Raw genomic sequence first — 17,371 nt, 5'->3', positions numbered from 1 at the left:
AGAAATGTTACTTTGGAAAAGAGATTTTATTTGTGTTTCCATAGAGAATGAAAACCTGTGAATTCCTACCCGACTAACATGGTTTGATCAAGCAAGACTCCCTGAAGCAGTGGTCTAGTAAATTCAACATCTAAAAACGGCTGAGATGATGTAATCACAGACTACTACATCCAGGATTTCTGGGTCTTCTTAGGATCCCCAAGACAGGGCCCTCAAACAGCAGGAAACAGCTTGGAGAGAACTATGTCCACATTCCCAAATATTATTTATAAATGTCTGTTTTCATTTAAATGTGTTGGTTATAAATGGTAATGACCACAGTCAATCTCTTTCTAAAGGAAAAAAAGAGAAAAATACATAGAAATGAATACTTTGTATTGGAATGGATTTTCATTTGTTGATACAAATTTAAGATCAATATATACACACATATATATGCATATATATATATATGATTCTCCTTATTAGGTATTGTGTTCATATAGATCTTTAAAAATGTAATGCATAATTAAATACAGATTGTTTATAGTTACCTATGAGAGCCAAAACTTATAGTTAGGTTATTTAGGTTTTCTAGATATATAAAGACATATTTCAAATGGATAGATAGATAGTCTTCACTCCTTACAAAGACCTTCAGAATATGACATTTAAAATGGTGTAGGATTTTGCATGACAGTGAGACACAACTGCTCCTGGAACACAAATTACATCAGAAAGGAGGATGGACATCAAAGACACTCAATATGAAATTTGCCTTCAACATGGTAAGAAGAGCCATTTGGTCAAGGAAACTGCTTTTGCCTGGACTGTTTGATAGATTGGAGATGCAGGACCCACAAGAATGTTATGACTGAATTTGTAAAACAAGACAGTCCTGAGGGGTTTCTGCCTCATAGAAGAGTAGGCCAGACATTCTGCAGGACACAGAAAAATGACTGACAGAATGCCAATGCAGGTAGAACAGTTTCAAATTTCTTGCTTTACTGAGATGTCTGCCAGACACACTGTGGCATATCGTCTGAAGACAGATTCTCCATTGTTACAGAGGAACTTTGGGAGACTGTCCAGACAGCAAGATGTCTCTTTAAATTCTATAGTTTGTATTATTCTTCTGTGATCTGTGATAGAGTTGAAAACAAATAGTTATGGTTATCATTTCTCTTAGGATAAAAGGTAAGGTACATATAAGACTTTAAACTCACAATGATAGGAGAGGATAGGATAGGATAGGATAGGATAAATCTTGCTTAATGATAATGTGCTCAATATTCTTGCTTAATAACTGTTTTGTTATGTATAATTTTACTGTGTTAATGTTAAAACCCTTCTTGTTATTTACATAGAAAATAGAAGATGATGGGGAAGTTATGTGTATATGTTTCTCTTATTGGTTAATAAATGAAACACTGATTGGTCACACAGGAAGTGACATAGGTGGGAAGAATCAGAATATAAGCATGGACAAACAGGAAGTCACTCTCTTCTCTCTTCATTGCCAAGATGCTGAACAATCAAGATGCATGACACCAGAGGAGTTGAAGTCCCTGGACTTTTCTCTGGTAAGATAAGGCCACAAGGAAATACTTAGATTAGTAGTTATGGGTTAGTAATTAAGTCAGAGCTAGCATATAAGAAACTGTAGCCAATGGCCAACATCTCCATAATTAATAAAGCATTTGTGTGTTAATTTGGGACCAGGCTGGTGGAAAGAATGCTCGTTACAAACATTATCTTATTAAAATAATTTCTATGATTGGTTCAACCCCTGAACAAACACATTAAACACAAAGGATTAAGTAAGATAATTTCTTCAAACTGAATTTGCTTATAAAGGTGATCATGTTACACTTTTACACACGGTGGCAATTTTTGATATAATAAGAACTCTGAATGTGGAGAATATCAATTCATCCATTAAGAAAAAGTAAGAGTTGCTAAGTAACCACACTCCAATATAAAATATCACTAGAATGGCAGTCAAAACAATTACCCTATGTGTTTCATGACATCAACAAAAAACTGCATAGGTTTTTGACAGCTCTTGTAATACTGAATTAATATTGACACCTTTGCTACCTAGGCAATTAGAGAGTTACCTTTCAGTTAGGTGAAAACTGAATTGTAGGAAAAGGGAAATACAGAATTGAAGTGATGTCAAAACAATGAAAGTTGCTCCCTAGGGCTAGCCCTGACCTATCCTCCTATTTATGGCCCAAGGTTGTCTTTGGTGCATGGTGTTTCCTGACCTCACAGTATTGGATGAAACAACTTCAGTCTTTAAAGGAATGTATTCAGGCTTATACTTTATATTCCTTTGTGTTCACATACTCATAAAGACAAAAGACTTATTTTATCATGATTGTGATTCATTCATAAGTTATAGATTATTTTCTATTTCAAGGCTCATCTAATATTTTGTATTTTTGGAATACAGAAACTATTTTAAGTAATTCTTAAAGTTTGAGACTGAATGTGACATTTTAAACCAGAATATCAAATACCAAATATAAAGAGACAATATCATTAGATTGTACATTGGATACTATGGTCTAAAACAATGTAAACTATTGTTTTTATGTTAAAATTCAAGTTGCTAATGTTGGAGTATTGTTCAACAACTTTTACAAGGACTGTCTTAAACTAGTATTAAAAATTCTTGTTCAATAATTCAGAGGAAAAGGATCACATCTAAGATGGTAGACTATCCTTTCAAAATGGGTTGACAAAATCACAATTTTACATAAATAAGCAGGTACAAATGGATAGTCCCATTCTTTAATAACCCTCATACAAACAGAAGAATTGCCTGCCAAATGTGTGCAAGCATGTCTGAAGTACAAAGAAAGGAGAATGCATGTAAATCAAATACTTATAAATCTTGTCACTAATATAATTTTGAGCATGTTTCTAGAGTGTTGCATCAACAGTCCTAGGAGAAACACTTTCTGGAGAAAAGCTTAAAAAATAAGACAGATGATAACCTTTTTAAGAATGCGGTATTCTAAAGAAGGAAATTCATATAAAAAGTATTTAGCAGAGTGACATCATAAATTATTGAAACCATATATGGAAATGAGAAAAAAGCAACAAAAAACCTGATTACAATAAAATGGATCTATTCCTGCAATTTGCATGTCCATGAACATGGAGGTCCATGTTAATTAGTATAGCAATGTCATCATCATTTTGTTTGTTTTTCTTTCCACAAACTTATCATTATTACAAATGTAGATTCCTTTGTTAAAGGACATGATAGACCCCCCCAGCAAGAAAAGTAATGGTAGAAATGAATATATTTGAAAGCTATTTTCTCACTGAAAATATGATGGAACATTTGTGTCTATAAATATTGGTATCACATTGTTTTATCTTACTATATTTTAATTGGTATGTATTTTTTTCTCTCAGAGGCCTGTTCTTTTCTAATGAGACAAAGAAAGGGAGTGCATCAAGATGGAATAGGAGGTGGTGAGGAACTGGGAAGAGTGGAGGGAAGGGAAATTGTATTCACCTCATATTGCATCTAATAAAATAATCTATGCTTAGCAAATGAAAAAAAAAGAAGCGAAAAAACAACAACATAGATGGAGAAACAGATGAAATCATCATGGAGGGGAATCCCCCTCCCGGACAGATACCTCATGGATGCGTTGAGCAAGACCCTTCTAGGATCATAGAGCACAAGAGATACTATCTATAAATCAGCACTGAATCATCATGCCAGACAAGTAATCTGCTATTAAAACAAATATTTTATTAAATATCTCCAAATAGCCAAAATATGGCATGATAAAATTATATTCAAAGTAGAACCTGGAACTTCTATTTAATTATTTGAATATTTATTTTACATTTGATAGTGTAAATGTGTGTGTATGGGGGTGTAATATAAAATTCAGTGTATGTGCCTACAGAAACAGAAGAGGAAATTTTTCCCCTTATGGTGGAATCATGGAAGGCTCTGAGACCCTGACATAGGCACTTTAAGCCAAAGTCAGGTTGTCTTCAACAGCATGAAGTGCTCTCAGCCTGTGAACTCTCTCTTCTACACCAGAGCTCAGAACCTGTATTTTTCACAAAGAAAACCAGTAAACATGACTCATTATTGTCTTCATCTGGTTTCAGAAGAAATTATAATTTTCAAACTAATGATAAAACATATATCCCCATATGTAACTGAACCTAATTAGAAATTATTGTTAGAAGTAAATAATGCTCTTTTACTGTCTTAAAAGGAACATATAATAAATAAATTTCTTAAAAACTAAAACAATATGGCTGAAGAGGTGAATCAGTAATTACGAAAACTTGAGGCTTTTCCAGAGGACCTGGACTGGTTTCCTTGCACCCACATTTTAAAGGGGATCCAACATTTTCTTCTAACCTCTGTGGGCACCAGGAACTTGGTACACAGACATATATGTAGACAAAACACCTAGACACGTAAAATGAATACATTTGTTAAGAAATAATAACATATATATATATTGTGTGTGTGTATGTTTGCACGTATATATATACATATATATATGCACACGGCATATATACATGAAAAAATGAAAAAGTACAAAATGAAATAAAGGGGTGTATTTCTGATAGATACATAGACCAAAGGGGTCAAGACTAGTCTGGTGAAACCCACAGAAAACAGCTGATCTGAACAAGGGGGAGCTCATGGACCGGAGACTATTGTGTGAGAAGCCAGCATGGTACAGATCAGACCCCCTGAACATGGGTGTCAGTGAGGAGGCCTCAGCAACCTATGGAGCCTTGGGTAGATCAGTGTTTATCCCTGGCATAAGAATGGATTTGGGAGCCCATTCCACATGGAAGAATGCTCTCTCAGCCTGGACACATAGGGGAGGGCCTAACCCTTGCCCAGCATGATATGACAGACTTTGAAGATCCACCATGGAGGCCTCACAGTCCCTGGGGATTGGAGGGGGAATTGAGTGCGAGGTTGGGGAGGAGAGGAGGCAGTGGGAGAGGAAGCTGGGATTGTCATGTGAAGCAAGCTTGTTTCTAATTTAAATTAAAAAATACAAAATAAAGAGTGTTAGCAAATTTTAAAAAAGGATACACATAGCAAGCAAGAATAGTTAGGTTCTCTGGAATAACAAGGTGTTCATATAACACCTAGGAAGTTTGGTCTGACTGTCAAGCTTTTCTCCTTAGAAGAGTTTGAGCTGAGATTTTCAAGGAAATTACACACTTCATTAATATATGCATCAATAAGAATGTTTTTATAAACAAATATGAATTTTACAAAATTAAGTTATGAAATAGTTTTTCTTTTGCTAACTAGTCTCAAAAGCTACACTTCCACTGGTTAATTAAATATTGCAGTAATTGCAAAGAGAAAAAAATCCCTCTACATATTAAAACATCATCAGATTTCCTTTTCAAATGAGGACAAACTTAAAAAGTTAATTGGAGACTGATTATTTTACATTCTTGGAAAATTCTGTAAATTCATCAGCAGATGAATTTTGAACAGCTACAATGTAATGTATCACAATACTTTTGAATTGTATGTTAATATTTCTACCATAGTATTAAGCAGTTATGGAGCATTCATAGTATTTCCCTGACTTGCAACTGAGATTGATAAACACATTATATGCAATATGATTGTATGCCATTTTTTCCTAATTCACAATCTCTCTGTAATTGCCCCCACTGTTTTCTGATGAAATTTTGAGTCTATGAAATGAAATTTTCAATGGGTCCATAGTTAAGACTGAAATTGATATACTCAATATTCTATAAAATAAAACACTAAAATGAGAAAATTTTGTTCTTCTGATAAACCCATGGCCACGTTGTCTATTTCTTCACAACCCATTATCTTTTCAAATATAAAACCAAACTACAAAGAAATATTCTGTTGTTTTAAACAGAGCCAAAAAATATTAGGATAAATTTGTCTTTCAACAATAAAAACTATCTAAATTGTTCATAAAGTAATGAAAATAGTGAAAATCAGACAGTTTTCTAGTAAAATTACAATATAGTTTCAATACAAAGTACAGTATAGTTTTAATTTAAACAACAAATGGACAGAATTTGTTTTAATTTCCTAATTTTTAAAAGTATAAAAAACTAGATTCATTCTAAGGAAAGATAAAAGTGCAATGATTGTTACATCAGTTATACTGTATTTTCAAATGGCAGATCTACTCTATGTTAATCAAGTGTAAAGAAGGTCCAAGGCCATAAGTCTGGAAGATATTCACAGAGTAAACAAAAAGACACATTCACTATTTTATTATTCTGGTTTTATTTCTGTCATAAATACATTGGCATAAAGGAACTGAGGGGAGAAAGTGTTTATTTTCCTGAAAATTCCAGGATATAGTCAATGACTTAGTAAACGTCAAGCAGAAGCCTCAAGTATCACATTTAGTCAAGATCATCAGAGAAGCTTCTTCTTAGGTACATAGTAGTCAGTACATAAAAGCCCAAACATAATGGACAGAGAGATTTTGGAACACTGCGTCCTAAATCTCAGGGATCTATAAAGAAGAGGACAAGGAAGACTTTAAGATCCAGGGGTGGTGGTAGACTACAAAGAAATGGCATCTTCCAGACATAATAGAATTGACACACACATAACATTGTGACAACACAGAGAAAACTTGCACAAGTTCAGTCCCAACAAAATCTCAGTAGTAAGAAGGGAAAGTGGACACAAAGTTCTACTCCAAACTAAAAAGCTGTTTACAACTGATACCTGTTGAGAAAGGGGAAACAAGTTTTCTACAATGGTGTGTCACATAAGCCGCACTCCAGGACAAATGACATGCTCAGGAATAATTTGGCTAACACAAAACAAATTCCATGTTTTCTGTAAATGAGTTCGTGTGTGTGTCTGTGTGTGTGTGTGTGTGTGTGTGTGTGTGTGTGTGTATTACTGGCTTTCATTGCTTGTTTTGTTCTTGTGTTTTTTATTTATGTATTTATTGAGAACATCAAGGAGGGTGGGCAGGGAGGTGAGAAAGTTATGGGAAAAGATGGGGGAGTGGTCACTACAAGTTACCTCATAGGCCTATTCAAAGCAATTACTTTTGTTTTCAAAAGTAAAATGGCTTGCAAAATTATTGCAACATGGACAGAAGAGTATACAAATATCACATAATTTGAGGTAAATTATTTAGCAGATCACTCATTAGCTCTGCTGCAATAAGCAGTGTAAATTTTTTTTTCTTGATGTGCTTGAAGATGTCTCCCTGGTATTGAGCTTGAACACATTTCAAAACCAAATTCGTAAGTCAAAAAAGAATCCCCATCTATACCAACATTGTGAATTAGCAAAAGTCTGGAATTGCTAGGCCTGTTTTATTATTTTGATTTCTATTTCTCCATTCTTATTAAATCTTATGAACATTTCCTCTCCTGATTTAATAAGACTAACTGATTCATGAGATGGAGTAAATATTACAATCCATAAATGGAGATATTAATGAGGACCCTCTAAAACTCAATGCCTGGTTCTGGTCATCAAACTTTGTTTTGATAATACTAAAAATCAAATTTTAAGCATTATATCCTGCATCAGAGAAAACTCACTAAACAACAAATTCCCCCGAAATAAACAGGGATGCCAGGCTGATAGGGTGGAAAATATCAGTGTTTGGTATTTTGCAGTAGAGCTGAGACTGTGTTTCTGTAATTTTTTTCCCTGTAGTGATGAAATGTAAAATTCATAAATGTAAAAGCTCCATGTTAATGTCAACCTCAAGTTTTCTCTATAATGTTAAATACCAGCCTGGTATCGCCACTTTAAAAGTGTCCAGAAAACTCCACTTTTTGAAACAGTTATGCATAAACATAAAGATGCGCACGAAAAACAGTAAGGTAAACAATTTGCCAGGGTCCCCTTTCCTTGCTACATCCTCCTCTTCAGTCTCACTCTTTCTTTCCCTTGGAAATAAGCATCTTTTTCAATTTTAGGCAGTAGCTACTTGTTTATAATTTGCACTTTTCTACCAATTCAGGTATATCTCAAGAATTGTGTTTTTAATAGGTTGATTTTAAACTTTAACTGAGTGGAGCAACATGGAATTATTTGGTGATGTCCTGGTGTTTTTGACACTCATTCACATTGGTGTCACCAACACATTTCATTAATCTTGCCAAATGTATGCTATGCTAAGATATAAATATATCATGATTTATATATCCATAGGTTTATGAACAATTTTGTTATTTCCTAATTGAACCAAATAGAAAAAATATTTTGCTGGGCATTGGTGGTGCATACCTTTAATCCCAGAACTTGGGAGGCAGAGGCAGGCAGATCTCTGTGAGTTCAAGGGCAGTCTGGTCTACAGAGCAAGTTCCAAGACAGCCTCCAAAACAATACAGTCTCAAAAAAACCAAAAAAAAAAAGAAAGAAAAAATATTTCTATGAATAACCCTATGTGATTTCGGCTACACAGTCACAAGCATCTCCCTAAGGCAAGCCTCTAGAAGAAGAGTTGTTGAGCTTTATGACTTGCACAATTTCAACTTTCCTATTGCCAAGTCGATAATAACTGTCACACCATCAACAGCTGAATTCAGGATCCTGCTTCTCTGGATCCTCTCCACAGTGACACTGCCAGAGACTGAAAGGCTAGCCAAGCTGGTAGACAAAGTTCTGTGTCATGCTGTTATTATCTATGTTATTCTAATTATTGGTGAGTTTAACTAAAATGGTTCTTATTAAACATAAATGCTTAAAATTCTGTGGGGCTTGTGGTTGTTCTTTACTCTCTTTAATGAAGAGAAAGCTTTAATTTTATTGTAGCAAAATTTAAAAATCTCTCCTCTCTTCTTTAATCTAATTTACAATGTATTCTTTTGTAATTTAAGCCCCTAATTACATATTTATGGATTTTCACACTGAACCAACCTAGGATTGACCAATATACAGAACCAACTTCAGATATATTATCCTCACATGATTCTATAACTATGCCCATTGTTCAGTAACTCTGCTTTAATCCCACTGACAAATTTTTCTTCACAAACTGTCAAATGCTCTTCTCTGATGCACTTCAAACTCCTATTAACTGTTGGGGAACATGATCAGCCAAAAAAACACACCATGAGCAGAGCCAAAGAAACAAATTTTGGCCCTGCAACCAGAACCAAAGAAATGCACCCTGACCCTGAAAGCGGTGCCAAAGAAACACACCTTGTCCCTGGAATCAGAGTCAGTGAAAGAAATACATCCTGGCCCTAAACTAGAGCCAAAGAGCTAAAAAGGACTAGTGAAAAAAAAAACACACTTTGGCCTTGAAATCAGAGGCAAATCTGACCCTGAACTTTTGCAGTAAATTTACCAATCCCTGAGCCAGAGATATAGCCATGCTTACCTCAGGGATTGAAATCTGACCAATCCCCACCCTGTAAATCTCCCTGGAAAACCTCTGTCTCCCCCTCTAAGAATCCCTATAAGAACTGGCTGTCCCACTGGCTCCTTCTACCCCAGCCACTCTCCTGGATTATTTCCTCCCAATAAATGTCTTGAATGAGGTTTGGGTAGAGACCTTTTGTAGGGGAGCAGAGATGACCCTGGGTGGAGTGGAGTGGAGCTGAGCAACACTAACATTTTCTCACCAGGCACAGAAAAGTTGTTGTACTCTGCTCTCAGGAGAGCAGAGCCCCACTAGAACTATAACAACTTAGCTCCAGAAGCCCTCTTCTGCCAGAGCAGAGCTGCCACATTGGGAAGCCATTCCCTGGAGTTGAGGAAGCCCTCTCCCATGTGAGCTGATACACTAGGGAAGCCTTTCCTGAAGCAGGGCTGTAAGCTGCTAAACTTACTGTACCTGTGGTATTCCTTGGTTCCCGAGTACCAGAATACCTTTCCATCCATGCTGTAACACTCAGTATTTTGTGACTTCCCAGTGCCAGAATCCATGTCGCATTCAATCTGCACCAATACTTACGTTAACATTTCTAGAATCCCCTTGAATCTCAGTTCGAAACCAGTGAATATAGATGCATATCCCCTCATTTTTGCTGCATCATTTACATATTTTGCATTTCACTGTTCATTGTTCTTATTTCCTCATTATTAAATGAGACCATTTAATTATGTGGTTTCATCAATAAGAATTTTCTTCAGTACTGATCTTTCGGCTGCTCACTATGCTTCATTTGTGTGTGAATAGTAGGTTTCTATTCTAAGTCTGCTAATCCAGTTTTTTCCCCTGAGACAGAGTTTTTGTGTAGCTTTGCAGACCAGGCAGGCCTCAAACTCTCAGAGATGCATCTGTCTCTGCCTCCTGAATGTATTCACCACCACTGCCCAGTATTCTGACTTCATTTTTAAAGTAGTGTACTTATGGTTAAAAATATCTCTGGTTCCTTTTCAAATCTTTTTCCTTCTTTACATTTTCTAGATTCTCTCATTTAAGTATATTTTATACTGTCAGTCTAATTTTTTCTGGAAGTTTTGATATGTGATAATGAAATTACTGATTTTACCCTGTTTTTGGTTTCTCTGCATTCTTATGCAAAACCTCTCTCTCTCTCTCTCTCTCTCTCTCTCTCTCTCTCTCTCTCTCTCTCTCTCTCTCTCTCGTTCTCTGTCTTTCCACTGTTCCTTACCCTATCTCTCCCCTTTCTCCCTTTCCACCTCCCAGTTTTATTTTTCTCTTGCTGGATCTTTAGTTTTAGTAACTCACTTTTCAGTCAGCTGTACCTGTGGGGTTTCTTTGAGAATGTGGTTAAAGCTTATATCCTTCAGTCAATCACAGGAAGAAATAGTATTTTTTTTTAGTTTCCTAATGGCATTGCTAATGGCTAACCATTTATATTAAACTCAGCAATTACATCCTTTCCAATATACATACAATATATTTGATACACTTCTTAAATTTGACACACTTCTTCATTTCCCATAATTTAAGTGATGTGTACAAAGAGGTGTATTTATTTATAATTTGTTTAAAACAGCATGTTAATCATTTAAAATGGAAAGTTTATTTGGGATGGTTAATTTGATATCACACAGGAACCAGTAAGGTGCACAGATATAAAACATCCTTTCACCTCATTGTTTCAAAACCTACAATTTCTTTCTTAAATTTAAGGCACTTTCCTCAGTATGATGGATGTATTGTACAAGGTTCTGTTGTAATAGTAATTCTGGGATTATTAATTGGGAATTTCCAGAAATGCAATTAGATTAACTCGTTCATTTTCAGAGTCAGATTGTAGATTGCATAGAGACCTTTATGCAAGACAATAAGTACAACTAAAAAAAATAATACCTAGGTGGTATTGCAATAGTCTGCTGCTATTTTTAAGTTTCTGTGGTAAAAGGCTCTAAGCAGCAATCTCCACAACATAAAAAATCACAGACATCAGAGGCCCAAGAGCCTCATGAGGAGTTCTGAACTTTTCACTGGTTTGGTTAGCGCTCAGGTTCTAATATTCCCCACCAGCCTCACTTGAATGTAGCAGCTTCTCCACTGACATTAAGGTAATTTACTTAGTCAAATCCTTTCATCCTTTCTTCAGTTCATGGTAATTTGTCATCCGCATCCCTTTCCTATTTAAGCCACCCTGGAACTATGAGTTTGCACTTGTCATCCCTACCTTATTTAGATTTATCAAATATAAATTTGATGTAACTATGATTCTGAATTTCTGAATCCCACCCTAAAGCAAAAGATTCATGAAAAGGTAATTTGTTTTTCACATCAACATGTTGAGGTTACCTGAATGGGTCTTCCATCTGGAGTCAGAACCTCTTCTGATAGTTCCATCATCTTTAAGGCCATTAGAGCAATGGGTTTGGCATGGCATAGGCTTTTTCTATGCAGCCCTGCTGCAACGCAGTATGCGTCCCCTATTGTTTCCACCTGCAGTAATCAGACAAATCAAATAGCAACATAGAGTGAATAAGAAAAAATGGTTATCTGCAATCACTAATGGTGCTGAAAAACATTTCAGATAGACATCAATAAATTAAACAATTAGACAACTGGGTGTAATCATAATCGAGTTTGCAAACATTTACAATCTAATACTGAGTTCTCACTCCAGGTTGCTCATTATTATGACAGATGATCCTTGAAATTAGGAATGCTTTGAATATGATTATCCCTCCAAAAACAGAATTGTCAGTATTTTACGTGGATGGTTCCCAAATGAACTGAAGAGGCATGTATCTTCTTCAAACTTTCAATAGTCTTTCAAAAACTTGTGTTTCTTCTCTTCAATTTTTCTACCTTTCCAGTTGCCCCAGACTTCTACATTGCATTAATTTGTAATTTCAACTCAAGACTGCTTTCACCTACTGTTAATAATTTTAATACTAAAATTTATTAAAATCATACTCATATATAAGCATTTTATATACACTATGTATAATTACATGAAATAAACTGCTGTAAGAAATTATTATATTTCATCTGAAAAATGTGAAATAGAAAGGCAAAAAAAAAACCAGCCATAACTTTACAATGAAGCAAATAGTTACCAGTCCCTGTTAGGGTATTCTCTGGCCCGAATCTATATCCATTGTTAGGATATATGCTAACAGGTCATTGGTGTTCAATTAATTAAAATATTGATCAAATATTAACTGTCCTAGATGTGAGGCCATCAATAGTCATTCCTACTGGAGTTAGAAGCAGATTCGTGTGTCTAGTTTTCAATGGGTTCTAAAAATCCAAACTAAACAAGTACTGTGATCCAACAAGCTGTCTTCAAATCCCTTAGCCTATTTATTTCTACATTTTTAAATTTTGCAAGGTTGCCAGCTATTTCTCCAGAATCACAATTTAAAAAGTAATTTATTAGTATGAATTACATGACTGACTACTGCAGCCGGTTTGAAAATATATCTTCCTACTTCACAACTTCTTAGAATTCCTGTTATCATCACATTTAATATTTTCAACCACTTCACAAAAAATGGACTTTTCCATGTATGAATTTCTATAGTTTGTATGACAAGCCCTAATAAACCATAGAGAGGGCTTATCAAATGTTCAGTTGATAAAAATCATGAAATCTTGAGAACTCCCAATAACACCCATAAAAATCTATGTGTGATAGTGTGTATTCATATTCTTAGTGCTGGGAGTAGGGAAAAATGTAGATTTTTGAGTGTTCATATCCAAATCAATTATTTCAACCCCAATGAGAAACCCTTTCTGAAATACACAAGATGGATCACTCCAGAGGATTAGTATCCAAAGCTGTTATATGCACATATACCTGCCCAAGCAAGCATGGTGTCTCTCTCTGTCTGTCTCTCTGTCTGTCTCTGTCTCTGTCTCTGTCTCTCTATCTCTGTCTCTGTCTCTCTCTGTCTCTGTCTCTGTCTCTCTCTCTCTCTCTGTCTCTCTCTCTCTCTCTCTCTCCCTCCCTCCCTCCTGGCACTACTTACCAAAGAAGGCTAAAGCTTTCACACCTACAGCTATTCTACTGGAGTCCTATGGTTGCCCTGAATGCTCCCCAGATGTGACAAAGACAGATGCAATTTCTAAAGAATCACCCACTAAAGCAAGTCAATAGGAACACACTTAGTGTGCAGGATATGGAAAAGATCAAGCCACTGTGAGCACAGGAAATAAATAGGAATATTTGGTGAGTAAAATCCATGAATGCAAGAACCGTTGATTACATAAAGAATGTCAAATGTCTAGATGTTTGTAGCATGTAAAGAATATATTTGTGTGTGGTTTTATTTTGATTTATTGTCTCTTTCAGACACATTCAGCATTTTAATCAGAAAACATAGGTTAATATCAACCCCTGTGTAACGGGATGTTTCTTGAAAGCTTTATTTCCCTCTTCTTCCTTCATTGAAAGCAGATTTATGTACATTTAGTAGACATATATATGCAAAGACCTTTTGGGAGATCCTCTTCAAAATAATGTGTTGTTGTTGAATTCTAAATTTAAAGCACCAAGGTCTGATAAGAAACAGAAGGATATTCCAATAATTTTGTACCTATTGTGGTTTACTATGTTGCCAAGTATGTCGTCAGTTTTACAGAAGGTACCATGTGGTGCTGAGAAGAAGTCATATTCTTTTGTGTTTGGATGGAATGTTCTATAGATGTCTGCTAACCCCAATTGGGTCAAAACTTCTGTTATTTCCTTTGTTTATTTCTTATGTTTCTGTCTTATGGTCCCGTGAATTGTGTGAGGTTTTATGTGTGATTGGAATTTTAGTAATGTTTCTTTTATGCTTGTGGATATCTGTGTATTTGGAGACTTCATCTTGATGGATTTCTCTTGTGATGAATATGAAATGATATTCTTCATCTCTTTTGATTGATTTATTTTGAAGTCTAATTTGTAGCTATTAGGATTGATACACCCACTTGTTTCTTGGGTTCATTTGCTTGGAAAATCTTTTTCCAACACTTAACTCAGAGGTACCGTCTGTCTTTGAAGTTGAGGTGTGTTTCTTGCATGCAGCAGAAGGAAGTATTCTGTCTTTATATCCATTCCATTAGCCTGTGTCTTTTTATAGAGGAGTTTAGATAATTAATATTGTGGGATATTTATGATCACTGACATTTGGATTTGTTATTGGTGGTGGTATTGTGTGCAGATTTCCTCCCTTTTTTCTTTTGTCCATTGGTAAATTGGGATTATCTATTGCCTATGTTTTTGTAGGTGTACTTAAGTAGCTTAGGCTCAAATTTTTCCTTCCAGAACTTTCTGTAGGGCTGGGTTAGTGGGCATGTATTTTATAAATCTGATTTTGACATTGAATATCTTGCTGCCTACAGCTATAGTGATTGAAAGCTTTGCTGTGTACAGTAGTCTGTGCTGGCATGCATGGTCTCTTAGATTTGGTAGACTAGGTATCCAGGACTTTCTTTCAGAGTTTCCATTGGAGAAATCAGAAGTAATTCTGATACATTTGCCTTTACATGTTAATGGCCTTTTTCCTTTGATATGCTTAATATTCTTTTTTATTATATATGTTTGGTGTTTTGATTATCATGTGTCAAGGGAAATTTTTTGTGGTTCACTCTATTTCGTGTTCTGTAAGTTTCTTGTACATTCATTGGCTTGCCTTTCTTTAGGTTGGGCACGATTTCTTCTATGATTTTGTTGAATATGTTTTGTGCACTTTTGAGTTGGGTTTGTTCCCTTTTATAGTGTCCATTATTTCCTGTATATTTTGTGTAGGGATTTGCTGGACTTAAGACTTTCTTCGGTCAATAAATTGATTTCTCCTAGAGTATCTTCAATGCTTGAGATTATTTTCCATCTCTTGTATTCCTGATTGTTTACCCACTTTTTATATTTCCAGCATTTGCTCAGACTGTGATTTTTTTAATTTCCTGTATTTCAGCTTTTAAAACTTGCACTGTTTGTATTGTTTCTTGCAATTTTTGGTTTGTCTTCTCCATTTTTTGAATTTTTGTTTTTGTTTTTCCCTTCCATTTCTTTAAAGATTTTCTCATTACCTCTTTGAGGATTTTTATCATCTTCATAAAGATTTTTTGGAGTCTTTCTCTTCTGCTTCATCTGTATTGGGATGTTCAGGTTTCGCTTCTGTGGGGTCCCTAAACTATGGCGGAATCATATTGATCTTTCTGTTGAATACTGTGTTCTTATACTATCATCTACCCATTCCTTTCCCCAGGGAGTACTGGTAGGGTCTCTTCATTTCCTGGTGAGTACTGGACCCAGGTTCTCTTCCATTGGATTCAAGCAGGTCCAGTATTCTGATGGCTCTCCTCTTCCTGTGGTTGGAGGCAGGGGAAGTATCACAACATTGGCTGACTCCAAATGGTCTGTTCTGATGGGATGGGTTCCCCAGTTTTCAGACTCGAAACTTCAGGAGGCTCAGAGCAAGGCATGGGAAGGTGTGCTGGAAACAGGCCTATGCTATCCTCATTCCATGGGTAATTGAGGGACTAGTATTGCTGTTCTACCCATATGGATCTCTCCCCACCTATTCCTATTTGCAGTTCCCAGTCCTCAGGAGGCTCCCAGTAGTGCATTGTTTTAAGTACATAAGACACAATCAAAAACTGTGCGTCTCAACTACTTAAGTTTCTCCAACTTGCTCAGGTAGCACCACATAAGAATAAAGATTTTTCAGTGAAGCAGGGAGGTGAGGAGAAAGTAACACTTCTAAATATCTGAAAAAAATCCTTCCCTGAATGAAGAAGAAGATAAAGTAAGGTCAATAGAGCATATGACTATTGTCCATCATATTACCATAGCTGTTCCACCTATGTCCATATATCTCTTCTTTACATTTTATTGTAAATATTAACATTGTTCAAGAGATAAAGGTGACACAAATTAATTTCTGAGAGCTTTGAGTCTACTTCCTCTAGCTTAAGATCACTTTCAAGTGTTTATCTGTGATCTGACCACAATTGACTAATATCTATTCCTCCTATCCAAGTTAATGCTTTGATGGAGGCAGGGTTATATGCTTAACTTTCTTGGTTACAATTGTAATGGACAATGTATTGTCACGATCACAAAGTAAACTGTGTGTGTGCTTGCATTTATATTCCCCTAAAAATAAAGTTTGAATTAACCTCATGTCATGTCTGATACCTCAGTATCAGTCTGTCTAATCATGCTCTCAATTGCTCTCAGTTACAAAACTTACTGGATAGTAATATCTCATGTTACCAAATAAGTGTTTCAAATGCAAATTTCAGGCCTGTATTTAGCAATTTCCTAGCTTTTGTAAAGGTCCTCTGAAGTATAAGCTCCAAGATATTAATGATTCCTCAAACCAGATATGACCTACAAATTATACAGTTTTCCCTCATTGGTTCATTTTGTCTAAAGGAGAAAAACATTCTTATCCAGAGGCACCACCCAAACTATCTTGTACTGTCTCATCTAGGGGAAATGAACTTTTTCACTCTTGTCAGGATCACAGATTACAACTCCTGGTTCACACACAGTCTCTCTCTCTCTCTCTCTCTCTCTCTCTCTCTCTCTCTCTCTCTCTCTCTCTCTGTCTGTCTCTCTCTCTCTCATACACACAAAACACACACACACACACACACACACACAAGTACATGAATACATACACCTATGGATACCAACATTGTAAACGCTAAGAGTACTGTGAAACAGTAAACATCAGTGATCCTAAACATGTTGAGTTCTAATAAATATATTCAAGTAAATTATACATAATGATTCAGGGATTAGAAAGGAAAAATATTACCTAAGGGTTGACTGATAGGCTTAATCCAAAATGTACTTTAACTTCTTTTAAAAGTTTGAATTTAGAGGAAAGATGTCAGCCCTTCCAGCAATCCCAGATTCAGGTGAGCTTGGGTCTCCGGAGGGGACACTCTCCATCTTCCACCCAAAACCCATCCCCTCAGTATTCTGGGGGCCACTCCTGGCATCC

At 35.7% G+C, this 17,371-nt stretch overlaps 1 protein-coding gene across 3 annotated transcripts in view; it reads right to left on the bottom strand.

The window, feature by feature from the left end:
• Positions 1-17,371, bottom strand: part of Gucy1a2 (guanylate cyclase 1 soluble subunit alpha 2) — a 330,075-nt gene that overhangs the window by 100,292 nt on the left and 212,412 nt on the right. For all 3 annotated transcript variants that reach the window (XM_005077309.4, XM_040734734.1, XM_040734735.1), the window contains exon 6: positions 11,721-11,864. In XM_005077309.4, coding sequence (XP_005077366.1) covers positions 11,721-11,864 — 144 coding nt within the window. The remainder of the gene's footprint in view (positions 1-11,720; positions 11,865-17,371) is intronic.

This window comes from Mesocricetus auratus, unplaced genomic scaffold, assembly GCF_017639785.1.
Source record: "Mesocricetus auratus isolate SY011 unplaced genomic scaffold, BCM_Maur_2.0 Super-Scaffold_100040, whole genome shotgun sequence".
NCBI classification, from domain to species: Eukaryota; Metazoa; Chordata; class Mammalia; order Rodentia; family Cricetidae; genus Mesocricetus; species Mesocricetus auratus.
The sequence above is the reverse complement of the archived record's forward strand: the minus strand, read 5'-3'. Positions and strand labels throughout refer to the sequence as shown.